General features: G+C 34.6%; 1 protein-coding gene across 15 annotated transcripts in view; it reads right to left on the reverse strand.

Annotated features, from left to right (window-relative positions):
• The window catches only part of TRIP12 (thyroid hormone receptor interactor 12), a 175345-nt gene that overhangs the window by 20841 nt on the left and 127018 nt on the right, over nucleotides 1-27486 (reverse strand). For 5 of the 15 annotated variants that reach the window (XM_037849868.1, XM_037849866.1, XM_037849860.1 and 2 more), the window contains 21 exons: nucleotides 27184-27345; nucleotides 25421-25489; nucleotides 25165-25330; nucleotides 22706-22823; nucleotides 22431-22590; nucleotides 20490-20643; nucleotides 19043-19271; nucleotides 18605-18723; nucleotides 16187-16394; nucleotides 13751-13851; nucleotides 13338-13512; nucleotides 11886-12027; nucleotides 9454-9645; nucleotides 8048-8199; nucleotides 6354-6526; nucleotides 5903-5976; nucleotides 5622-5821; nucleotides 4949-5076; nucleotides 3384-3535; nucleotides 2554-2696; nucleotides 1346-1502 (listed from right to left, as the gene is read on the reverse strand). In XM_037849868.1, coding sequence (XP_037705796.1) covers nucleotides 1346-1502; nucleotides 2554-2696; nucleotides 3384-3535; nucleotides 4949-5076; nucleotides 5622-5821; nucleotides 5903-5976; nucleotides 6354-6526; nucleotides 8048-8199; nucleotides 9454-9645; nucleotides 11886-12027; nucleotides 13338-13512; nucleotides 13751-13851; nucleotides 16187-16394; nucleotides 18605-18723; nucleotides 19043-19271; nucleotides 20490-20643; nucleotides 22431-22590; nucleotides 22706-22823; nucleotides 25165-25330; nucleotides 25421-25489; nucleotides 27184-27345 — 3174 coding nt within the window. The remainder of the gene's footprint in view (nucleotides 1-1345; nucleotides 1503-2553; nucleotides 2697-3383; nucleotides 3536-4948; nucleotides 5077-5621; nucleotides 5822-5902; nucleotides 5977-6353; nucleotides 6527-8047; nucleotides 8200-9453; nucleotides 9646-11885; nucleotides 12028-13337; nucleotides 13513-13750; nucleotides 13852-16186; nucleotides 16395-18604; nucleotides 18724-19042; nucleotides 19272-20489; nucleotides 20644-22430; nucleotides 22591-22705; nucleotides 22824-25164; nucleotides 25331-25420; nucleotides 25490-27183; nucleotides 27346-27486) is intronic. The other 10 variants (XM_037849870.1, XM_037849867.1, XM_037849863.1 and 7 more) reach the window with 6 other exon arrangements.

Genomic DNA, 27486 nt, shown 5'->3' on the forward strand with positions numbered 1-27486 from the left:
AGTAAAAAGTGTGAGGAGACTATGCTCTACTGATGTTATACTTTAATAAATGAGTGGTAATTCTTGAAGTGCAACCAATCAACTGTTAAAAAAATACATTTATTTAAACACATATACCTCAGAAACGGTTAAGCAGCAGCTACACTGCTACAAACATCAATTGCATCCTGGTACACATGAAGGAAAGCTAGATGTATGTCCAACTGTTAATTTATTTTGAGACCATGGCAAACTCAGAAAATTCAAGCTGAAGGAGAAAGGATGTCTGTAACCTTGCCAAACATCAATGCAGTTCAGGGCTGTAGCTTCCTGAAATCTTTCTGGGTGCAATTACGTTTCGATGACGGAGAAATAGGTATGGAGATAACAGGTGAGCTGGAAACCTACTGGCTCTGACCTGTTGAGATCCTACAAGCACTACTACAGTTATCTACTAACAAGAGGTTCATGGGGACGACACAAGTCCTGCCAGATTTCTAAATTATGCCAACACCACTGTTTATGGAATCCTAATGAGACAAATGAGAGGACAGGAATAACACTTTTTTTTAAAGTACAATGATACTTGTTTTTGTTTGCTTTTCACTGCTCTCTGCTCTCCTCTCTCCATCCCTTTTTCTTATTATTACTAACAGCTCTTATGGTACTTTTGGAGATAAAGGCTTTGGGAAGAGAGATCTGAATAAGAATCATCAGGAAAGAAGAGAGGCAAGTGTAAAGGTAAAAGGCAGCGCAACATCACAGTGCAGGATTGGGTCTTGGATGGAAATGGCTTGGGGGAGGGTGGTTTAGAGCCATGAATGTGGACCCAAGACAAGAAACACAAGAAGAGGTCAGCCATCCTGGGATTCACTAGTATAGAGACTTGAAATATATTAAGGACTTTGCTTTCATTCTGTTAACTGGCGTGATTTGCTAAGGCAATTAACTAGATCTTACGAATTCCACCTATTGCATAAAGGAACAATTACAAAAGGGAGGCTAAATTTCTACTAATTAAGAAAGAAAAGGAAGTCTCAGTAAGAGAAGGCAGGATTCTTTCTTGGTACAAGGGTTAGGGCAACTAAAAGAGAAACAAGTATTGTAGAAATTATTTCTGAACTAGAGGGGAAAGATTCTGACTGGAAGATAAAGAATAATCACAGAGAGCTCAATTCCAAGACATTGATAGGAAAAGGTAGTTCCCACAGATGACAGAAAACATCAGCAAGAGATGACTATGACTGATCTGAGATAGGCCCCTCAGCCAACAGGCATACTTGGGTACATCACATTTCTAGTTTTCCTATTATTTTGAAAAGCTCAGTTTAAGGTTAACCTTCAAATATTTTTGGAAGAAACTTACTTTTTTTCTATCCAATCTAGGTGCAACTCTGCTATCTTGAGAATCGGACTGGTTGATTTCTGGGTTGGTATCAAGTAATCTTTGCATTGCTCGGTCCCGATCAAATGCAGTTACGTAAAAAAGCATTTGCCGGGTGTCAAAAGGAAAGAAAAATGGGCTGTAAAACAATGCAATGTAAATTTATTATCTGGATCAAGATAAGAAACCATTAAAAACATATACATATGCAGCAAAACATATATTAGAAACAACTTTTGATATGATACAGAATTATAAATATAACCAATAAAAATGGTCTAGGCAAACTAATTTTTAAGAATTTTCATAATTCTTATGCGAAATTCCTAAGTGATCAGGTAATAATGCATTAAACTTGACTTTCACTGTGAAACATGAAATTTAACCAATAAAATCCTATAGTTGAATTAAGCCTATCCAAGAAACATCTTTAACTTACCCCAAGACATTTAATAATAAATATAACATGACTAGTGGAGACTAAATTTAAAAATATGACCACCACTTCAGTAGGCTGCCAAGCCCTATGTTACACACTCAGAAGTAATGGTTTTACTATTTCATGCTTTTCCTCCCAGCTTTGGCATCTGAAAAGGAGCTGCTGATTTTCAAAGAATGAACCCTGCAGCAGTACAGGCCCTACTGCCTCCTGATGCATGACTGGATAGTTCCTGACCTACTGCAGCCAAGAGAACTTCTGTGATGGCCTGAATGTTCTATATCTGTTCTGCCTAAAACAGTAAACACATAAGGATGTGGCCAGTGTGGCTGAAAAACTGAATTTTTAATTGATTTAAATTTACATAACTACATATGGCTGGTGACTACTGCATTGATCAGTGCAGTTCTAAAGCTCAGAATACAGAAAAATCTCAGACAATCAGCCAACTACATCGTTAAGAGTACAATTTTATGACGGCAGAAGAATTGATTCTCAACTAAATATCTTTGCATAGTTTAATATTTCATACATATGCACATATACCACTGAACAGCTCTAACACCAGCTCCAACTTGCTTACTGTGTTTGGATGCTAAAGCTATACTAGTGTAAGCAAGCTGTGATCAAATACAATGATGTCACCAAACATTTGAATAGGTTAACTAGAGTATGTTTTTGTAACAAAATATGTAAAAACCAAAAAATGATAACATTCTTAAGGCCACCATTACAGAAGTGATTGTCTTACCAAGTTTTTCCTAGCTCAGTAAGCCATGTCGGGATGTTTCCTGTCATGATTACTAAAGGATCTTGAAGCTGCCTGTTCGCTTTTGCTGTCAATTTACTGTTAATAAATTCACTAGTTGGAATAATCTCCTTGCACATTGCATTCTGTAAAACATTAAAAAAAGGCACAGTAATAAAACATAAGGATTATATTTCACTATCTCTTCCTTTACCACCAGATATGAATGCAGAGTGCCTAGATTTCATTTACCAGTTGTCAACCAACAGACACAGCTTCTCATTGGTGTGCCCAAACCCAAACGACAATTTCTACAATACAGAGCTGAACAACCTCTCTGCATCCTCCTCAGCCCTCCTCAAGGGCCACTGGTATTGGTTCATTCACTGACATGGCAGCTAACGTCTTATGCAGGGCTGACTCCTTCACTCTTCCCTAAGTTATATAAGTATCAAAAGATGGCATTCAACCTTCACCCCATTTTTAATTTGGTATGCATCTGTACAAATGAACATTAGGTTAAATCTACCTGAAAAATTTTAACTATAATAAATTCATGTCCAATTTTCATGTTGTAGATTAATTTAATAAATTTACAGGTAGAGTACTTTTTACAAGTCTTCCAAGAGAACTAACCTAAAGAAAGTAGAGGAGCAGTTTCCACCAAAGAATACACTTGTATGTCACTGGGCGAGGATGGTTCAATTTAGCTGAATCATTGTTTCTGTTTCTAAAGCCACCCGAAATTCATCAATCACTGAACAGAAAAACTGAGATAACATACCACTGACAACAGACTGCGAAAAAGTTCATAAATAGGCAACATTACTCACATCATACAAATAATACCAGTATCTACTGATGGCATGTAACACTCTTAAAAGAAGGATCACATCTAATGATGGGTCTTCAAAGGTTATATTTTCAGGTGGTGAAGGTATGAGGTAAACTTCTAAAGGATTAGACACTGATGGGCACACTCCATCTAGAAAGTAAAAGAGCAAAGTAAGTTGTAAAATCAAAGTTAGAAAGGCTAAGTTGGTAGATTCAGAGTCCTTTTATCATCCATAAAATAGTAACCATAAAATTCTTTTAATGTTAGATTTAAAGTTTGATATTATATTAGTAGGTATAGATAGCTTTGGACATTTTTTCCCCCTTTTTATCTTGTACATAAAATATCCACATTTTACTTTCTCCTACCTACCCCCCAAAAAAATTTTAAAGGAGAAAAACGGATTCATTTGCATTTCTCCTTAACACCAGAAACTATAACTAATAAAGTGGTCAGAGGGAGAAGTAAAGATAAAAGGTTTAAATTTAAGTTTACTATTGAAGAAATTTCCTGAACTTTTCAGATCCAGCTTAAAACTGCCATCTAAGATAGACAAACACCCCAAGCTGCAAATCTGATAAAAGATCTGGGTTATTTAATCCAAGGCTTAGGACAGGATAGAAGGTGCAAGTTTTCAGGTAAGATCTATGTTGCCTTTGCTCTTAGATTTCATTAAGTAACAGTGTTTTTAAAAAAATCTGAGGGATTGAAGCAGTTGCCATTTACTTTTACCAAGCAAGGGAATTAAAAATCACAAAACCATCACTTCATAAAAGAAACATTTTCTAATACCAAAAACGTAGAAATGATCACAAAATAAAGAGCCTTAAAAAAAAAAAAGGAAAAAAAAAAAAAAAGATCAAATTTAGCTTTCGTAAATAGTTATGATGCCCTTATTTCTGTGGACCAGGGAAAATTTCATCAATTGACACCAGTGTTTGGATATCATTGTGATAAGGTGGTGGCCCCCATGGAATGACAATGCAGCCTAACTAACTCTAAGGCACTGTTACCATCCACATTAAAAAAAGGAGGGTAGGAAGTGAAGAAAAAAGGAGACTAGAAGAAAATAACTGCAAATGAAAATAATTCAATTGGGAGGTACTACTACATTCTGTAGTCATACTACCTGCTATCACTTTTTCTTCATTCTATAAATTGTAGTTAAACTATTACATTAAATGACAATGAAATCTGAGGACCCTCTTGGCAGTGACCAACCACCACTGTTCTTAAGTCTCTTCTTCAGTGAATACATTCTATTAATGAACGTTGTTTCATCCTTCATGAAAACATATGAAACATACGAAAGAACTGGGATTATAAGAGAGGTTTCCCAATTTTCTTTCCAAATTTAATTTTATAGATACTTATTTCTTTTTTTTCCTAGACTTTAAAGTCAAGGGTTCAGTTAAAGCAATCAAACAACGTAAGTAATTTCACTTTATTTCTGAATTATATTCACAGATTTTACTACTGGATAGAAATTGCTCTTTTAAAAAACCAAGACAGGAAGACCAATGCCCCATGACCATGTGTTTTTCCATTTACATCTCAACTTACCATGCCACAACTCATCATGTTTTTTTGCATTTCTAGGGGAAGTTTTTGTTGGAGCTGTTTGGGCCCTTCCTCTCTTACCACCAACACAATCTTTATTAGTTTCTTCATCCTCTCTCACAGGTTTGTACCTAAAGTGACAGGAAAGTATATAAGGCATGAGATGATTTTAAAACCACAGATTATTCTACAAAGCCAAAATGCAAGCCACAGACACCACAGAGTTAGTACAAGAAGTCTCTGAGGTTTATCTTCACTCTCCTCTGTTACTGATTTGGAGAATTACCAATGGCACTGCTTCCTAGAAAAGCCCACTCAGAAACCACCTTCCTGGGAGGGGTGGTTCTGGAAAGAATGGCTCTTTCCACATTCACCAACATGTAGGAGGCTGCACCCAAATGCCTCCAAGGGCTCAGACATGCCAAACTTCACACTACCTTCATCCATCTCATGTATGCAAAGTATGATTTCTGCCAATGAATACATGTTTGCTACTAGAGTCAATAAGAATTGTGCATACACACACACACACAATAAAGCATCTGAAGTAGTTCTTGATAACTAAAAATGTAGGATTCTCGGATCCCATTCCTTATGTGAACCAGTCATTAAAATGAATTCCAAAACACACAAACCGGGTCAAAGTTCATCAAAAACAAGTAATTTTCAGACTTGCCATATTGTATGAGTCTTTGTCCAAATACCAGCTCTTCCTAGAGGATTGCTCTCATCATCCGTGGATTCTCGTTCATCTTCAGCCTGTATACTGAACTGCCGTACTGCCTGATACACCGTCATGTTATATGGCAGCAAATGTTCTCCAATGTAAAATTGTAGCCTGTGTCTTACATTTCCTGAATTTAAGAACTGAGCAGCCTGAATAAATCAAAGCAGAAACCTTTTAAGCCATAGGTCCTTAACTTTATACATGACAACATGGTGGGAATAGTACCTTACCAGAGACTCGTCTATTTCTTCATCTGATCCATCATCATCACTGTCTTCATCATCTTCTCTTACTCTTCCATAGCCTAAACATCCAAGAAGGCAGTTAATTTTCAGCTAAAGAAAAGCCTGTATAGACTGGTTAAGTTAGCACATTCTTACAAAAACACGTATATATTATTTTCCAAGCCATGAAGCAGAAGGATCTAAGAAAATTACCAAACACAAAATGTCATTTCTACATTCCAACAAGATAAACTAACATCACCTATGCAAGCAATTAAATCCTAATCAATTTAATACGTCTAGGTACTAAATACAATACAAATAAAAGGAGCACAAGTTCCTGTCCTCTGTATTTTAGCAGAAACAGCATTAAACAGGAAAAGACTGTTTATCCTTTAACATTAATTTCATCCAAATATCCATATAAAAACCACAAAATAATACACATGATAAATACCTCTAACTACAAGGTATCTCTCGATAGCTTGTACCAAAGCCAGGGGGTCAATCTTGACAGGCCCACCCTTCCATTGCTTCACATTTGCACAGTCTGGATGTCTTTGTAGCTGGCATTTTAATTGATGTGTGTTGAAAAATTTTAAAGCTTGTGATCCTCTGTTGAGAGAAAAGCTCAAGATAATTTGTGAAAAAAAGTTATTCTACTATTTTCACAACTGATATACATTAATTCAAACAAAAGCAAACTAATACAAACTTAGCATTTTCTTATGGCATAAAGCAAATACTTACCAATTATGCAAATGATAAAGCCAGTAATTTAAGTTACTAAGTTACTACAAATAAAAAATAAAAGATAGGAATGTACACCTGAACATGAAAACATTAAATCAATATTCAATCCCTGTCCCACCATAAATCCATGTGACAGAAATACTTCATGGAGATTTAATTTTTTTTTTTTGGTCTAGGATAAAAATTCCTCAACCACTGAAGCATACTTGCTTCTGCAGTATTTTGTCCCTTTTTATGAAATGCTACCTATTTAAAAGCAAACGAACAAAACAAATGCCTCTTTTTTGCTTTCAAAGATTTTAGTTAACAAAATTACTTTAAAAATTAATCTTTACCATTTACTTTGTTATATGCTTTTGACTGAAGCAATTTAATGGCTATAGCAGTCTAAATCTGGTAATGATACTTAATAGCTCATTTCTGAAAAGCTCTGCCAGGAGTCAGAAACAGAAACCTTAAAGTGCCTTATCTATAAGGCTTCCACAAAGCATGTGGATATGGGTATGAAGAAAGTATTCCATTATATTCATTTACACATATATAAATGTACATATTTTGTAAATTTGGAAAAAATGAAAACTTTACAGTTTTCTCAAGCATAGTTAATTAAAACTGAAAATTTTCCAATTCATTAAATTTTCCAATAATGGGACTTTGAGTAGGATAGAATTATGATCAAAATAGATTATCACACTCTAAATTTCAAAGCAGAAAAAATAGTCAATTCTGTGATCCCTTCATGCAATAATGCATACAGTTTTAATCAAATTTTTAAAAATCTTTTTAAAAACAGGTCAGATTTTAGATTTTAAAACCAACCTAAGAATTTTCTAGGCTTCTAACCAAAATACTCCATGAAGCTTGTAACACTCCAAAACACAATTAATTTTAACAATTAATTCTTTCAGTGACACCACACAAGTCCTGTGAAACTACCCTAGTAGTGAAAACTATAGAAATTTTTATTGAAACAGTAAAACTTCAAAACAAATACTTATTTGCTGAAAACCATCAAAATACAAAGTTATAATCACATCGCATATGAAATCACATTATTGCACAGAATGCAAACTTTAAATAACCATTTTATTATCCATATTCACAAAATTCTTGGAGAAAGCTTTATAAAGCATATCAATTTAAAAAAAACTAAATACATTACAAGTTTGCCAACACAATCACTGGGCTATCGATCTTTAAATTATTATGTTTAACACATATGGGATGATTTTAAAGATAAAGTATCTGGTTCATTATACAGTACCTAATTTCTTTTGTCATTACCACTGAAAGTTCTTCAGGGAGATCAACTGTTTAGTACACTGCCTGCCACTTTACCTCAATACAACTCAGCACCAAATTCCAGTGGCGAGGGAATGCCCAGGCAATGATCCTTACCTGCCTCCTGTCCCATTTCCACTGGGGAAATCATGCACTTTGACCGGAAACTGTTCCATCTGGCTGAGGCAGTTGTTCATCTTGTGGACTAATGCCAGCAAAGGTGCATGACCCACTGGTTCTACTCTTCCAATGGGTTCTTCTCCAGGAAGCTAGTTATTAAGCAAATCAACAATTAAAGCAAGGCCTTTTGAAAATGGAACACTCTTCACAAAAATTCAATTAATGCAGTTTTACAAAAGGAATCATTCATCTATTTCCTTTAATCTCACATGAAGGATTTAATTGGAACAATATTTCCAAATAAACAATTTCAATAAAGGCACTCATTTTCTACAGGTCCACAATCTCTTATCCATGCCTCCAAGATCCAAAAGGCTCTGAAAACACAACTCCTTTGGTGGCAAAACCTGACTCAAACAGACATGAGGCTATTTATTGTCATATACCTGATTTTAGAAAGACGTTCATGTGTTTTGCTGCAAAAATACTTAACACATATGATTATGGAGTGCTGCTCAGCATCCACTGGGATGTGAAGTAATCTATAAGAGATTACAGACCTGCACATAATCTTAAGCATGGTACACAACTACATCCAATGCTGTCACTAATCTAAGCAATCTCTAATAAATTTGCCAGCTCTCCTTTAGGTAGCCCCATAAGTTAAAATAGTGAAAGAAGTGATCAAATGCCTGCAAATATGGAAAAAGCATGAAGATGTAAGTTTTGCTACTATATGGGAGAGTTATCCACAGTCCTGTTTCACAGATAATCCAGAGAGAAACTTCCCTAAGGATGCCTCTTGTAAGCAGTAGTAAACAAGCTGACTGTCGCTAAGTCACTGGTGTCCAAGAGTAGCTACCTCTTGCTCTCACCTGCTGAAGGTGAAGGAAGGGGACCTGCTCTGGGTTTCCTGGCCTGGTAGTCCACATTATAAATGGCAATTAAGTACTCTTAATGAAATCGCTAGTACTGTGTTTTATCTACAAAACAGAAATATTTACGTTTACCCTATCAATCTTATAAGGAACACTATGTCTATCTTATTTCCCTAAAATACATACTGCAAACCAAAATATGTTTAAAAACTAACACTAAGCATAAAATATATTCACAGATAAGGAACTACTATTAATAGCATGTCTTGTGAGGGTAAAAAAAAAGCTGCTTTCTTTCTTTCGACCAAAGAAACTATGGTATGGGCTTCATTAAATCACAATTTTGTTGTTTTACTATTCACTTAATAGGGAAAAATCCAAGGAATACAAAATACAGACGCAAGCTAGAAACTTTCTCTCAGTATCTTGACCAACAGCTACTAGAAATTATTTAATAGAATGAAAATATATACACAAGTGAACACTGATTCTTTAAAGAGATATAAGCATTTTTAGGTAACTTACTGGAGAAGCAAAAAATACATGAAGGAATCTCTTTAATCTGATCTCTCTGCTCACAGCATCCTTTTCACTTTTAGATGTCAAATAAAGCAATAGCTGTTTCACAAACCCACTATGCTGGATTTCAAATGATGACACATCCGACTCTGAGACTATGCTACGGATTTCTACAAGGCACTCAGCTCCACCATCCACCTGAAAGAGGTTCAGAACAGTATTTCTATATCGACTTAAACAGCTAAACTCACATTTCCCCCAAAGGAATCCAATGCATTCTCAAGGCTTTAAAAAAAAAAAAACACAGACAAAAAAAATAGGAGGGGGTCATGGGGAAGAGGAGTACATTCTTTTTTTTTTTTTAAATTAAATTCAGTTTTATTGAAATACATTCATATACCATAAAATCATCCATGGTGTACAATCAACTGTTCATAGTACCATCATATTGTTAAGCATTCATCACCCCAATCTATTTTGGAACATTTTCCTTACACCAGAAAGAATCAGAATAAGAATAAAAAATACAAGTAAAAAATGAACACCCAAATCATCCCCCCTCTTCCACCTTATTCTTCATTTAGTTTTTGTCCTCATTTATTCTTCATTTAGTTTTTGTCCTCATTTTTGTCCTCATTCATCCATACACTAGATAAAGGGAGTGTGATCCACAAGGTTTTCACAATCACACTGTCAGAGGGGTGCATTCTTAACAAATACTTAGAAAATATGATTTTATACACATACAGAAAAAGTTAAGTATTTCATGAGGGCAAATAGGTATCCATACCATACATAATAGAGAAAAATCTTCACATTCAACTAATGTAATTAAAAAAAAAAAAGAAAAAAAGATAGGTGATAATAAGTGAGAAATAAGACACTATAATAGAATGAAAAGGTAAAAATACAAGGCATGGCTTTAAATTAACTAAATTTAAAATCAGGATAAAATAAACACTACCAATACTGGAAAACATACAGTACCATCAGTGTTTAATATACATTAAAAACACAAAAAGACTAACAATCAGAAGAAATTTGATTGGTCTACCTTCCATAAAACTCCTAGAAGAAAATACAGGGAAGCATCTTCAGGATCTTGTATTAGGCAATGGTTTTTTTTAGCAGAAAACTGCAAGTGTTGGAGAGGATGCAGAGAAACAGGAACACTCATTCATTGCTGGGGGGATTGTAAAGTGGTGCAGCCAGTGTGGAAGACAGTTTGGTGGATTCTCACCAAGTTAGGTACTGAATTACCTTATGACCCAGCAATCCCACTTCTAGGTATGTACCCAAAAGATGTGATAGCACGGACTCAAACAGATATCTGCACACCAGTGTTCATTGCGGCATCATTCAGTTGCCAAAAGGTGAAAGCAAGCCAAGTGTCCATCAACCAATAATGGATAAACAAAATGTGGTCTATAAATACAATGGAATATTATTCAGCAATAAAAAAGGAATGACGTTCTTATACATGCTACAACATGGATGAACCTTGAAGACATTATACTAAGTGAAATAATCCAGACACAAAAGGATACTGTATTGTCTCACTAATAAAAAATAATTACAATAAGCAAACTAAGAGAATTCTAGAATATAGGTTACCAGGGGCCAGGGTGGGGGTAAGGAATGGGGAGTTCATGCTTAAATTTTAGAGTTTATATTTGGGTTCACTGTAAAGTTTTGGTAATGGAGAGTGGTGATAGCAGCACAAAAATTGTGAATGTAATTAACAGTACTGAATTATATATTTTAATGTGGTTAAAAGGGGAAATTCTAGGTTGTATATATGTTACTAGAATAAAACAAACAAACATAGGACTGTACAACAGTGAACCCTATTGTAAATGATGAACTACAGTTGATAGTACAATTATAAAAATGTCCTTTCATGAAATGTAACAAATGCACTGCACTAATGCAGGAACTCTGTATTTTATACATGCTTTTTCTGTAAACCTAAGACTTCTCTAATAAAAAAAATCCCTCTACCCTCCCAACTACCGCCAGGCCCCAGGCAGAGAGGGGTTGAAGAGAGTACTATCAATTATAATAACCACAAGTTGAAAAGGACTTAGAAAAAGAGGAGACCTGCTCAAGGGGCATTTTGGGAGTCTCTTTATTTTTCAAGAAATAAGAGATGAGAAGGAAAGAAAGTAAAGGATGAGATTTCTAGTGCATTTAATGTCAATATTATGAACCATATCAGTTAAGGAACAAATTAAACAAATGTATTTCTAAAGGTCTATGTTATATTAGAAATAAAAAAAAAAAAAAAGCTGGTATATGATAGTGAATCCATGGGAAGCTAAATGGAGTCATTAAGGAAAGGAGTAGCAAGACAGAAGACGTGGCAGAAGATGCAATCTGGACACTTCTCTTTTAAAGGGAAGATGCTGAAAGGGAAGAGGATGCACTGGACACAGTACCTGGAGGTTGAGTTGTTCAGTTGCAGCACAAAGTCTCTGAAGGACATTCAGTGCAGGGTTGCTTCCATCCATGTTCTCAGAACTGAAATAACGCTCTACAAATTTATGTGCCTGCTCTTTAATCCAACCTTTAATTTTTTCTCTGCAAGAAGAAAAAAGGAGTATTTAAGTCTCAGTGAACAAAGAAAGGATATGAATATCAACTTCTGATCAAAAGTACTTAGACGGTATCTTTAAAACACCTTTTGGTCTATCTTTATAGATTACATAGATTACACAAATTCAGATTCCATATTAACCAAATTCAGTTTCATTTTGAAAACGGGCTAAGATGTACCAAGAAAAATGCTCAGGTAATTAATACATATGTCAGGTCATTTACATGAATACCACACAAAATGTTGCTAACTTCTTGAGACCCTAAAACATAACAGTTGCCTAAATAATTACCTGAAATTAACTTAAGCAGTTGTTTTCTAAAGTACAGATATATCTGCATCGCTCCTTACCTGTGTTCTCTAGAGAGCACATGTAAAGAACTACAGATCAAAAACATGCACCTAAGACTGACAAGCTATGATAAAACAAAGTCCAGTTGTTTAAATTACAAATTTCAATGGTTTTAGACATACATTTGCTTAATAATTTTTACTAACTGTAATTCAGAAAAACTACCACCACCAGCCAACAAACGTGTGTGTGGTAATGAAAATGTCAAAAATTAATTTTGGTGATGAATGCACAACCATACTGTAAACACCTGAATGTACGCTTTGTTTTGTATGACTGCATGGTATGTAAATGCATCTCAATAAAATGAATTAAAAAAAAAATGAACTATTTTCCCAAAGACATTTTTTGATTTTTATAAATTACTTATTTGCAGAGGAAGTAATCCTCCTTGAAATGCTACATCAAAAAAAAAAAAAAAAAAAAAAAAAAAAAAAAAAAAAAAAGTCAAAGATTTTAAAGAGAAAACTTTTTAAAAGCTATATCGGTGTAAAACAGTTAAGCTGACAAGAAAGAGTTTCAAGTTCTTGGGGAAAAAAAAAAAGAGCTCTGCTCTAAATCCTTAAGTTTCATTGTATTGGGTAGAGGAAGCTTCTCATAAATATGTGAAAATATAGATAGAAAATAAGTCAGCTTTCCCTTGTCCAGAACATAATCATACGTGCTGGTTCGATGTTGCATGGGGAACATAACTGGTTTGGTACTGAACATATACAACTCATAGGTAGAGATGGCTAACAGAATTTTAAAATCTAAAAAGAAAAGCCAGTCACAGGGTTCAAGACCTGAGAATCCACCTTATCCTTGAGCTATTCCACTTCTTAGATCAAATGTAGCATTACGTCCATCAGCACCTTTATTTTATGGGAAGGAAATGTGAACACTGAACTCTAATTGTCTGACCTGGGAATAGAAGCAATACAGAATCCCCCATCACTTCACCTATTATTGGATATGGTGTCTTTTGAGGCAGCCCTGGCAAGACCACTGACTCCTGCTGTGCGTGCTGGTTCAATGTTGTTGCTGTTTGACTGGGCACTTAACCTTCCCCATGTTTTTGGATTCAAGCTTGCCAGGAAAGAAGATTTAGGTGACTGAGTAGTGGTGGGGCTTTTAGCTATGAAAAGAAAAGAGAACAGCAGTTAAATAGTTTTAGCCTAATTGATAAAAACCAACTGAATTTTAAGATTCACATTCTTAATCGATTAAGAATGTTAATAGGTATTCAGGAAACTCAACTCAGGTATATTTCAGTAGCTATCAGCAGTTTTAATGAAGTACATATCTGTAACTGTTCTTCATCTTCTTCCCCTTTAAATACCCTCCTTCCCCCCAGTTTCATCAAAGGAAATTACCTTGATTGTCTACTTTGTCATCATCTCTTGGAGGTGAATACTTTGGCCTTCTTGGCCCTCGTTTTGGAAGTCGCTTTCTCTTTAAAACATCACTTAATCGACTATCACATGGGGAAAAAATGAGATAAGTTTAGCAGTTAGCACTGACCTATTATTGTTACTCAATGAAAAGCAAGTTAAATTAAAATAGCAGAAAACAGTGAGTTCTATAATATTGCCCTAACAAGATATATTTCATTTAGTGATTATTTAGTGCCAATTCTGTGCCAGTCATGTTCTAAGGGTACAGATAAAGAAAATGGTTACTTCAGAAAATAATTAGCTACGTGACTATAAAATAACTAGCTATTTGACTATACAGAATATAAACCTCTACAAACAGAAACTAATAAATCTTGTTTTTATTTAAAACAAGTATGTTTTAAACTTGATTATAAAATGGAGTACACAAAGAAAAGTACATAAAATAAATACATGAAATAAAGAGTATAACAAAGTAATTTCATGGTGTAGTGATGGCAAAAGAACGCATTTATAAAAATTTTAGTGTTTTTTTTTAAACCCCAAACTACCTATAAATAAAGTTAGTGGGTGGTAGTGGGAATAACATATTATGAATTATAACCATGTATGAAACAGAACATGCTTAGCCTTTGTGTAGAATTTTCACTAGTCTTAATTCTTACAATAACAAAGCTGCATAAGATGAAAGAGGGAAAACATTCTGGTTCAGTTGGTCTATGGCCCAAATAAAATTTTAGAAAATTTCAAAAATGTCTTCCTACTTCCAACAGCTGAAAGTGTCTATGGAAAACATTTAATACTGGTTCAAATATACTTAATAATCAGGACAAATGAACTTTCGGAAGATAAACTTGAAAGTGACTGAATAATTTCCCCATAAAAATAAAATTAGCATGAACTTTTCATTTGCAACCATGTTATAAGGATATGGACCCACTTAAAACTCTGAAAATATTTTTAAGAAAAAGGTTCTTTCTTCTTGCTTTGCAATTAACAATTGTTAGGATCTATACTCAAACTCTAATTCTTTAATTAAAAGTGGGTCAAGAATACTGCATGCCTGAGCCACATGCATCACTGAAATCCACAGAGCACCTCTGATGTCTCAGGCCCCGTGGCATATACTAAGCCAGTCCAGTGGTTAACTGAACAAACCCAGTCCCTACTCTCATGAGGATCAGTGTCCATTCTGCATTTACAGCAAAATCCTGCAATAACCTAAGGTACTGCAGGGGCAAAGGGGTGTAAGTGGGGTTAGTGGGGGAAGAAGAGGGGAAGGCAAAGCTGGGAGGGAAAAACAGAAAATGATAGACGAACTTCAGGACTGGGAAGGCAAACAGGGGGTCCCAGAGTTCCCAGTAACTTCTTGGATTGGGCCTATGATATGGGTACCAACTAAATCCAGCAGCTTCCTGAAATAACAGCTACTGGGTGAGGAGTCCCAGGCAGCTACAAGTGTCAGAACTGCTAAAATTCATAAGTCAGAGGGCACAACTGCCACCAGGTGGCACCAAAGGCAACTGGGACTTAAATTTGGGTGATGCAAGCTGGACCCCCAGATAGCTAGCTTTACAGGACAATCCTACCCTGTAGTTTCTGAGATTAAATTTTTGGACCCCACTTTTGGATTATTACAATGTTTTAACCAAGATCTGCTTTCCAGCTTAAACGGAGGAAAAAGAGTCTCACACACTATATTGTGAATTTCAGAATAGTTTGGTTCACCATGCACCATTCATATAGCAATACGTTTCTAACATTAAAGAATCAGAAAGACTTTGAGAGTGATATGTTAACACAACAAACCGAAAACCAATAACAAAGGTTTGGTAACTTTCTAGTACCACAGTACTAAAAACAGATTAAAAGCTGATAAAGATGTGGAATTACGGAATTAAGGAATACCCAACTCCCATTTTCCTTTATTAAGAACAAAGGATTTGTTCCCATTTGCCAATTAAGGAGAAATGAGAAATCAGTTATTTTTCCCTTCACACTCTAAAAATCCTAATTTTTAATATTTTTCATTACATCAAAATCTGGGTATCTTGAAACTGGTATGTATGCATCAATACAGCAAAAAATTCCAAAATTATGGAATCAGAAATTGGGGCTCAAATCTTGCATTCATTAAATAAATATATGACCTTGTACAAGTCATTTAATGTCTCTGAGCCCTAGAGCACTTGTTTTGTCCGATGGAAAACGACAACCGTAAGAGATGCTGCACGTGGTCTAACAGAGTAGGTTCTAATGAACATTAAGTTTTATTCCCATTCCCAAAAATAAAGATTGAAAAACATAAAAGGTACACTCTCTAATATGTTTAGAATTTTATTTCCTGCATGAATCTAGGGACCAAGGCAGAGTTAAAGGTAAAGAGTACAAAAATAATAAGCAAATCTGACTTACCCTTGAGGGCTGAGATCTAAAGAATCATCTCTGCTGTGCTGCAGGCTGGGGGATCCCAAGTCAGATGCTGCATTTGTGGCTGCCGTGGCTATTCCACTGCTGACTGATGTCGTTGACCCCAAGGTTCCTGATCCATTCGTACATGCCTTTGGTGGACTCGTCAACAAAGACTCTGACTCTGCTAAGTGTTTTACTTGATGCATTACACCTTTATAGTAATAAGGATTAAAAGGAGTCCATTTTAATGAGGACACCCCTGAATGCAAGGTGTAAAAGCCAAATGCTAACATTGATTCACAGGGAACAACTAAATAGTAGCTGGTAAACAGGAAAAAAAAATTAGGAGCCAGTGTTTACAAGTTGGTTCTAAACAGTACAAAAATTCAAACCTAAGAAAAGTTATAGAGTTACAAGTCCTAAGTGAAGTTCAAAATACCCATTATAAAAATAATAGTTACAGAAATACAGTGGAACTCTGGCTTAACAGCCCTTTATATTGAGGGAGGGAAGAAGACTTAGGATTGTTAGTTAACTTCAAGTACAATAAAGAGACAAGATCACTGTAAAGCTGCAACCGAAAATAGAGTACACAAGCTTTAGAGAGGTGACTTTCACATCCTTGGAGGTGTATAAGGAGAGCTAAAGAGTAACTCATAAAGTAGGGGTTTCTTGTCTGGGCTAAGATCCAAGGATGGTGGGGGAAGAGTGTGTCCAAGAACTATCAAATTGTATGCAAAAGCACGTGACAGTCTGCTAGTCTGCAGAAACTATATGCAAATCTATGTGGACGAATGCATGTGATCGCCTGCTCATCCATGCACATATTTCTGGGGAAGAGTCCAAAGCCTTCATCAGTTTCTTAAAAAGAAAAAGCAAGCTGCTAAAAAGAAAAGTCAGAATGAATTCAGGTATTTGTCCCACAAATATTTTATATAATGATATGCCAGACTGTGTGCCAAGGACTAACATATAGCTATGAACAAGACAAATGTACTCAGGAGACTTCTTGAATAGTAGGCAAGAGACGTTTTACAAGAAGTTACAATAATGACTGACTTGCTTATGACACAGAAAAAAAACAGTATGGTGTGAGTGTCAAGTAGGAGGATCTAATCTAATTGAGAAGGAAAGAAAAATCTTCAGGAAGATTTAAGCTAAAACCAGAAAAAGCAACAGGACCTCCCAGATGCAGAGCAGTAAAACCTATCAAGAGTCCTCCATAAACTTTATGGTATATATGCAATGTAAATATACAAGGGTAGGAAATTCAATTTTATGGCACAAAGGTGATCCTATGAAAGTGAAAAAAATTATTTTGATGGGGGAGACTATTTCTGACATAATTCCATTTAAAGTTAAAAAAAAAAAAAGCACGAAAAACAAAGACAATCGAAACTAAAAAATAAGAATATATGCAAAATGTTGGCTAAGTGCAGAAAACATCTATTTGTCTATAGGCCTGGTTTGTTAACATGAGTTATCTCTGAGAAATGGAGGTATTTTGCTTTCTATTTCATATAAATACATAAAGTTGGAAATTTTAAAACCACATTGTTATTTAAACATAAGTAATTTTAAGTGGTAAAATCTCTCTTGCCATTTTGTTCAATACTTTTATGCTAGCATGTCCACTACATTATTAAGATATGAAAAGAGTCCATCTAAGAAAATATGATTGAAAAAATGGAATATAGGTCAGATAAAGAAGGGAAATCAGATTGCTTACAAGAGAGAAGATAAAACTAAGAATTACTTGAGGGGGAAACACCATTATTTCCTGCATCCTAAGACAACTGAAGTACTCCAAAAAACCAAAGATCCAGAAGAGAATTTCTGTTGATGAGGAAGAACTTCTTGATCACTTAGGTGAAATCTTGATTGAGTTAAAAAAGATAAAACCCCTGAATGAAGTACTATGTCTCCTAGGTTGATTTCACCATTCAATTAGCTCTAATTAAAAGCAGACCATTTGCATTCTGGAAGATCATTCCAAGCCTTAAAATATTCCATTATCTACACAATGAAATATAACAATTTCTCTAGCATTAGAAGTGTTCTGATTTACTGATATGATCATTTGGAAAGAAGCAACACCTGACTTTTTACAAGGCATCTTTATGGACAGCCTTATATTACAAATACGTAAAGTTAGTGATTGCTGCTGCCCCATACAAATTCAAATCATTGCAACTTACTATGTATCAACTGAATATGAATCTCAAATAGCCTGTATTATCAGAATTATAAAGGATACACTCTATATGCACTTGAGCTATAAACATGAAAAATGTATTCCATGAGACCTAACAGTTTACTTTTGGTTCTGTAGATTTCAATTTTGTTCTGACTCATACTTCTACTGAAGTACTATTTAGAATAAGAGATTAGCCAATGATTTATTATCATGAATGACATTACCTTCTCTTCTGAAGTAAACACTAAAAATATCAGGTAACTTCTGCATTAAGATTTCTGCCATCTGAAGAGCTCCAACTACTATCTTCAAGTCTTGGCTTGACAGCATGGAAGCAATGTGACTAAAAAAAGAAAGCATTTCTATTTAACACTTTGTCTGAATCTAGTAATTATTTTTGGCCATAACTACTTTAAATGTGAGAACAAAATATTTTAATCAGAAAACTACCTATTAAAACAAAAAGCTATTTTGTTCTTAAATGCTCTTTTATATTTATTTTATTCCATATAAAAACTGTGTATCTATAAATAGACCCCCCCCAAAAAAAGCTCAAGATCCTCTAAATGAACTGTTGTATACGTATTTTTCTATATTACTTGAGAAGTTACTTTATAGACACTTGAATTTCTAAAAAGTTTGGGCTATTTTCATGAACACACCTTGAAACAGCATGATTTTTTAGGACATCCTTCAGAAGTTCAGCATCCGCAAAATAAATTATCCTAAGAATTGCTCTAAGGCACTTATGTCTGACTGCAGGTCCTGCTGAGGAACTGTACACTTCATAAAGAACACCAAATAATGTCTTAATAAAAGACTTAGCCAGTTCTGGATCCTCTTTCATAAGCTGTGCACGTGCATCATCCTTCTTTAACTCTGAATATCCACCTGTAATAAATGTAGAATCCTTACATAGTGATAGACTTCAGAAACACAAAAAAGGAAACAACATAAAGCATTTGAACTGACCTAATTATTTGAAATACTATTTAAATTTTTGAGTTATAAAAGCAACTTATCTAAGGTGACTGACAAGGGTCTATAAAAATGCTGACAGGATTAAAACAAAATTTAATGAACTAGAAAAATGCTGACCATTCTGCCCTGCTGAAGATAACAAGATATCACACCACACTATACCCTATTTCACTAATATTTTAATTAGTAAATTAAATAGAGTAAATAGTAAATAGTAAATAGATGTCAGAACTGACCAACTAAATCATCGGAAGGAAATGCACAGTGATTATATGGCTAAAAATCTATGTAAAATGGAAGTAAAAGGTGATTCTACCACTTGGCTTAGAGGGAACAAGGTATAGGGGACAGTTAACTGAAGAGAAAAGTAAGCTCTAGATCAGGGGTTGGCAAACTATGGTCCAAAGGCCAAATCCAGCCCAAGTACTGTCTTTAATAAAATTTTATTGGAACACCGCGATATACATTTGTTTACATATTGTTGTCTATGGCTGCTTTCAGGCTACAGTGGCAGTGCTGAGTACAGTGACTGTATGGCCTGCAAAGTCTAAAGTATTTACTATCTGGCCCTTTTCAGAAAAAAGTGTGCTGATTCCTGTTCTAGAGTAGAGTCGCGAAAAGCAATGAACTAATTCCTGGACTTTACGTATGATTTTTTCTATAAACCCTCATCTTCTAGGGGTGGGGGAGAAGCAACGGACTCAATCTCTGAAGGGAGGGATAGATATCAGAAACCTGAAAAGAACCAGTATCATCTGGTTTCCATCAACTAAGAGGAGAATTTTGGTGGTAAAGTGTAAATAGGGGATTGGGAAGAACTAATCTGATGGGTGAATATAAAGGTAGGACAAGGATGACAGAATTAGATTAAAAAAAAAACAACAAAAAACTGCAGGAGTCAATTCTGACTTCAGTCCCAAGACACAGCAAATCAGTGCAACAGAAAAACTGAGGGAAGATACTAAGTTAAAATATTGACTTGCTCATAAATTAAAACACATGATTAAAAAGTACTAATTAATATGCAAGTGTCTTAAGCTGAATAAAGGCAATCAATGAACCAATATTACTGACTATTACAAATATTACTCACATCACAACAGTAATTTTAACTTAGAAGGTACTTACTAGTGTTAGTATTGGCTAAGGGGTTAGGTTTTCTCTGAATGGCACGTGCTGTTCCCGTGTCCTCATTGATTTGCTGCATAGAATTAAAATCAATAGTATAAACTCGTCCCAGAGTGGACAAGCTTATCTCATCCTCACCGACCTGATGGGCTGCCTGAGAGTAAAGAAAGAGAAACTTTGAATATAAACATGGAGAAACTTACCAACTTAAAACACACTGGGGACCCTCCATTAAATGCTAACTTATTTGTTTCATCAGGTTTTAGACACAGAAGTAATAGAATATGGAAAACGTAATTAATTGCATGGATATGACAAAACTCATTCATTCAACAAACCACTTTTAGTGAACAGAGATATACCACAGGCCCTGGAAATGGAAATGCAGATAAAATTCTTATGAAAGATCTAGCAATGTAGCATCATTGACATTAAAAGAAGACAAAATTTGTATTCACAAAGCTTTAAAAATGTTGCTGACAGAAAAAATGTTATTCCTAAATCTTAGTATTTTAATTCTTAGACTAAAATAAGTATTCCATGACGGATTCTTAGCAACCCATTAAAGTATTCCTTTAAATGAAAAGATCCTATAATTTTTTTTTGTCTGTAAATAAACAAAAACAACTCTCCATTTCAATGAAGCTCTAAGATTGAAAGGGATACAGCTGGAACCAGAGAGTAATCCCTAAGAGATGCATACAATACATAGAACATATCTAAAATAAGACAGTTTGATTAATGCCGCTCTCCATGATTTTAGATATCCTAGAGAATATTCATTCCTATTACAGTGTCCAAACTATGGAATTCCTAGGCTGAATGGAAGACAGGGCTCTTAGGAAATCCAAGAGTGCAAGTTAGAGGTGAAGATGCAATTATCGGGAAAATGCTAAAAAGAATAACGCTTAGAATCAGAGACTGTGACCTAATGCAGGCTAGTCCTGCTTATCTATTAAGGGCACACTGTACAAAACACCAAAGTTAACTTCCTCACAAAAGCTGGCTCTGAATTTAGATGTTTTCATCAGACTTTCTGGTATTATAAGTCAATTGCTACAAGCTTTTCAAAAATGCACTTTAAGAAACAGGTAGAAAACATCTTAAAAGAATGCCTAGACAAGAAATACGATGTTCTAAAAATATTTAAATATCAAAGGTTGAAATAAGAGACTATAATAAGACTTACAGGTATCTTATATATTGAAAATATCAATAAATGATGCATGGCATTACAAAGAATGCAGTGATCAACACGCCCTACACAAAAGTATTTTTTGATCTGAGAATTTTAAAAAATATTTCAGTGCAAACTTAATGCAGAAGTATGAATAAAAAATTACACCTAAGATCACCACAGAAAATTTGGTGTATTTCTTTCCTTTGTTTTATTATCCATTTCTCTCATTTTACAAGTTCCCAAAAGGCTCACATAATTTTGTATCTTGTGTTTTTCAATTATCCTATCCCATTTTATATCATTAAAACTAGTAAGTGGACTATATACAAGCCTATGCATGTATCACAATTTATTTAATCATTCACCTAGAGTTAGTCATTTAAGTTGCTTTCAAGTTCTGACTCTTAAAAAAAAACACTAAAGAAGCTATTTGTATGTAAATCTTTGCTTTGGGGAGACTTATTTAGAATAGGAGATAGAAGGGACTTTTAGAAACACCCTCCAATACTATTTCCTTTGGAACAAAGAACTTAAATTACTTGCTCCAAGTCAATCGGGTAGTTAGCAGCAGAAGCAGGACTAGAACATCATGTTTTCTGACCTGAACAGAAATGAGGACCTTGTTCTCAGGAGACAAAATGAGAGAATCTTGAGTTAATTCAAAATTGAGCACATTTATGTATATATATTCACCTTCCCTCTCCCATCCCTACACCCCTCTCCACCAAAATATACACATTTAAACGGTACGATGAAACTGCTACCTCAATTATCCGGCTATCGATCCTGTTATAGGGATGCCAAAGGCCCCGATCATCTCGCCACTGCCATATTGCACCATCTGTGTTCTGTGTGTTTCCCTTCTTCAGCATGGTATCAACTGCAAAAATGCCTTCTTTTGGTAAACATGGCATAAGTTCGCTAAAAACAAAAAAAGGCAATCATTTTAGTAAGTAGCTCCCTAAACTATTTGTAATTAAGTCCCTAGAGTAAAATATACCTCACATGAACCAGTTATTATTAGCCCAGTCTTTACCAAATCAAAGATGTCAGTTCATACAATTCTTGAGGACTTCGTGGGACAAGATCAATCTGTTCCTGACAACTTCCATTGGAGGCACCACACAGGAGGAAGTGCAGTGTTTCTGCAATGTCTGTAAAACCAACAAGAAAAACCAAAAACCTGTTAAGCTACTTAGAGTACCTAATAGTCAAAGGTTCCTTAGGGAGAAAACGATCAGAATTATTCTCTTATAAAGCAAAATAATACAGAAATTAACATAAAAAACATCCAAATGAGCTGTAACAAAAATGTAAAAAGATTTTTATGAAGATTTTTAACAAGTTCTGAGGATTTTAGTCCAAATGCTCTACCTGGGTTCCTAATTACAGATCCTTCAGTCTTTTGCTCAGAGACTTCAGGAATCTTTTGTTTCTCTCCTTGAGGAGAACAGTGCCTTGTACAAAAGTGTGTGTAACGTATATTTTAATCATCAGTTCAAAAATATTCATGTATCAGTCTTCAATTCAAATATACTGAAACTGTGTGGCCAAAAGGATAAAATGTAACAATTAAAAGCATCTGAATTTTACCATATTGTGATCAGGAAACTCAATAATTTACATGACAATAAGCATGCCAACTTAATATAAAGATCAATAAAATTTTCTCTACCGTTAAGTTTCCATTCCCAGAAGACATCAGTTTGCTAAGAACACTCTGATGTACTAACACCAAAGCTGAGTTTCCACAGGTTTAGTCATTCTAAGAGCTGAAACCCAAAGACAGGGCTGGATGTTTGTCCACTGTAGTGTTTGTGTTTCTATAAATATTATATATATTTCTACAAATACTATATATATTTACATATACACACACCGACATACACATGTGAAATATACATACATTTAACACTTTACTGATTTTTTTTGCTTATAATCAATAAATTCTGTTAAGAAAATTATTCATCACTGATTTGGCAGGGATATATGGACACTTACATGTCTGCTTCAAAGAACTTTCACAAATGGCGATTATAAATGTTCTTAATGTCTTGAAAAGAGACAATTTTTCCCAACTTTCTTATGCACTGTGAATACATGACAATGATACACTACAAGAATTCTTTACTTTCTTTTTAAGAGCTCAGAGAATGGCAAGGAAATGAAGAGAAACAGAAAGGACTCACACCTCCTTTGTTAACATTAACACTGTTGTAAGAAAGAAAATAGTGTAAGCCTAACTGCTGCCATATAATGAAAGTGTGGCAAACTTACTGCAATATATTTTTTTTAAAAGAAAAAAAAAATCCAAAATGTTAAATAAAAGGCAGCAATTCCCTAAACTGGTATTTAGGGACACAATGTGCCACAGGATAACGAGAGGTAGCCATCTTGAACTCAAACTTCAGGAAATCTCAGGCTAAGCAAAGTTCAAAGGGCCATTGCACTTAAATAAGAAAAGTGCACTGTGACTACTCAAGAATAAGTTAAACTTTCCACAAATTTATTTAGGCAGAGAGCACTTTACTCACAACACAGGCAGAATAGTGTTCTCTAGAATACCAAGTTTGGAAAAGGCATGATGCTTTAAGAGGAATCTTTTCAACAAATCACCTCAGACAGACTTTTTCTACCAACTTCTGTGCCGATGTGCTAATTCACTAGAAATGCAGCTAAATATAAAACTCCAAAACAAGAATAGTAAGACACTGCTTAATATTTTCTCTGAGGCAGTTGAACTAAAGGCTACATTGCCAGTGAGTATAATCACTGACTCCAAAGGTAACATCCTCAGAGATTAAAATTATGGGTAAAAAATTACCCATAATTTTAAGTATTCCATGCAAAAGTGATCAATACTCTAGTAGAAATGATTGTAATATATAGATATTTTATGAAGCCCTAATGTGCTATGATCTTAACTTACGAAACCTGAGGTTTAGTAGGGGAATGGTCAATTAAAAAAGCAGTGAAATAAAATTTATTTCCTATGCATTGAATATGGTTGGGAAAGGTCTAGGAATAGAAAAGTAGCAAATATCAGAGATGCTCATCTGTGTGAGTTAAGTTCCTGAGGGAAGCGTTCTGGAATCAGATAAACTGCAGGAAAATCTAACATGGACAGAAAGGACTACCTAAAAGCAGAAGAAAAGTGGTTATTAGAGATATACTAACTCAGAAGTCTCCTAATGAAGTCCTTATCATCATTATGTAATAAATACTGTATAGAAAGCAATGATCTTGGATCTTTCATTTTAGAACCATCAAGGGTAAAATGTTCTAATATTTTAATACATTACATGCTTTTAAAGTCATATGCTAGAAGAATATACCACATAATGCAAATTTATTAACATTTTTCTTCTTTATTATCTAGTACCTCTGATGTTAGTAATTGGTCCTACTTGCAAGAATTACATTGACTTTACTCATTAATGTAGATAAAGCAAGGCACTTTTTCTACTAGAAGGAAGATAATAAAATAGTACTTACTTTGCTTCATAAGTTGAACTGCTAAAGTTGGACAGTTGGAACACATCAGTGAAAACATACGAACCACCATAATAAACATCCCAGAACTTAAAATTGGCGGAGTCACTACCAATAGTTGTTGAACATTTGTAAGCAGGTCTTTGGAGGCAACCTGCTGGAGTAGATTCTTCACAAACACAAGAAAAAAGGAATTGTTAATATTGTGATTCAGCCATTTAAAACGCCATAAAAATACCACTGAAGAATAAATGCTTACCTCCTCATGTTGGAAGTTATCTACTAGACGTGCAAAACAAAGGCAAGTGCTTTCCACTGACTTTTTGTCCTGTTTTTCAAAAAGGAAAATAAAGTTTATTAATATAAAACATTTTCACTATAATATTTTATCCTCTTTCTAACCCCGAACTCTTTTTAGGCCACCTCAATTTAGAGATGTGAGCTTTGAAAATACATGTGAGCCTAAGCGAGGTATGGCAAGTAATATCAAGAATCAAAGCAAAGAGAATCATAACCAAAAGACAACTTCACTCTTCCATTAAGCTCCCAATAAAGGCAAATATGCACAAAAGGAGGAACAGTTTTGTGTGCTTATGTAACCTCAGTGCCTATGCAAAAATTATAATAAAGAACAAATAAACAGTCTACTTTTCTCTAAAAGAGTTTCTGGTAGAAATGTTTGAACATGTATACATTAAAAAGCTGGAAAAGGTTAAGTATACATTGTATGAAACAGAGGTTTCATGATAATGTGAAAAATTGGGCACAGAATTTCTATATTCACTATGAAAACAATCTGCAGATACTATTAGAGTGGCCTCACTGAGAAAACATTTCAAATGAAACTCAAATAAGAGTGAAATGACTTGACCAGCATTTTGATAGACCTTGTTTTCCCCTCTAATTTATGAATAGACTTCAGAGGTAAAACGAGATTCGCTTCTGAAAAATTGAGAAGAATTTGTGTATATGAAAGCCCCATACCTTCGCTTCCACTACTTATGTCTAAAAAGGGTGCTATAATAATACCCACCAAGTACTTATGATTCTTATGTCTTATTTAAAAAATAAGAATATCATAGGGCACTGCTCAGAGTTATCTAGAGAACATATTTCTAGCCTCCAAAAAGGAAAGGTTATCACAGCCAACTAATTGAAAACAATACAAAACAAAAGAGAAACAATAAAAAAACAAATTTTGTTTTTTTTTTTTTAAATGAATGGCATTACTAGCTGTGTTTTCATCTTAGAAGCAAAAATACTCTAGGATGATTTGATGACTGTTTATTATTTTACCTGTATTATTTGTATAAAAGTACTTTTTATATACCTAATTTTCCCAAGCAGGTTTTAAGCACAACTTTGTAAAAGGTATGAGCGATTTTAAAGACAGATTTATAAAAATCTCTTTAGTGACAATTCTTCAAACATTAATTTATTTTAAATTATAATTTTTATTAATAATAAATTTATATTTTCAATTTGTCCATAACCTTGAAGATTAACTCACGATCTGCCCTCTATCCCAGACCCTGTATGCCTGGCTTCTCATATTGCATCACAAAGCCCACTGATTCCACCTCCTAAATAAGTGTTCTGGCTCTTCTCCAGCCCCATACAGCTGCACTCAACATTTTTCTTCATTTCTTTCTGGTGCACAGTCTCGTCTCTCTTCTGATGTTAGCCCAGGCCCTCCTATTCCGGCCAGCCTCTTCCAAGGCCTTTTAAGAAAAGATGATGTTTCCAAAAGGAAATTACGATCATTATCACATAGTAAACCAATGTTTGCTGAAATAACAAAGTCGAAATAGTTGCAGACCACAAACATACGAATTACGGCTCATTTGGGTAAATCCACCAAAATTCTATTAAATAACTTACTACAGTTCCTAACTGGATAACAGAAAAAAAGCATGATCAAAACATTTCCAATTATCAAAATTGGAAGATTTAAAACACTAGTTGAAGTTGCCTTTTTTTTTTTTTAAGTAATGAAATGTTTATGATGGGTTCATATTTTACCTGATGGGTTAGCCTTTGGGTAAGCAATGGGAGAGAATCTGCCACAAAATGGAACTCATCTGGCGTGATACTCTGGCAGCAATTGGCAGCAATTGCTAGTGCATTTCTTTGGGCATTTATGCTGAAGAACTCCAGATACAGCAAGCAGTCTGCCAAACCACCCTAAAAGTACGAAAAATTGTTAAAGTGAAGAATGTCCTTTTATCAGCAATTAAAAAAAAAAGGTACTAAAACAATCTAGCATTTCACTTTGGAAATATAATGTGTACCTTACAGAGACTATCACCTCTGTACAAATCTCTC

The sequence above is a fragment of the Choloepus didactylus genome, chromosome 9 (genome assembly GCF_015220235.1).
Source record: "Choloepus didactylus isolate mChoDid1 chromosome 9, mChoDid1.pri, whole genome shotgun sequence".
Lineage (NCBI taxonomy): Eukaryota > Metazoa > Chordata > Mammalia > Pilosa > Megalonychidae > Choloepus > Choloepus didactylus.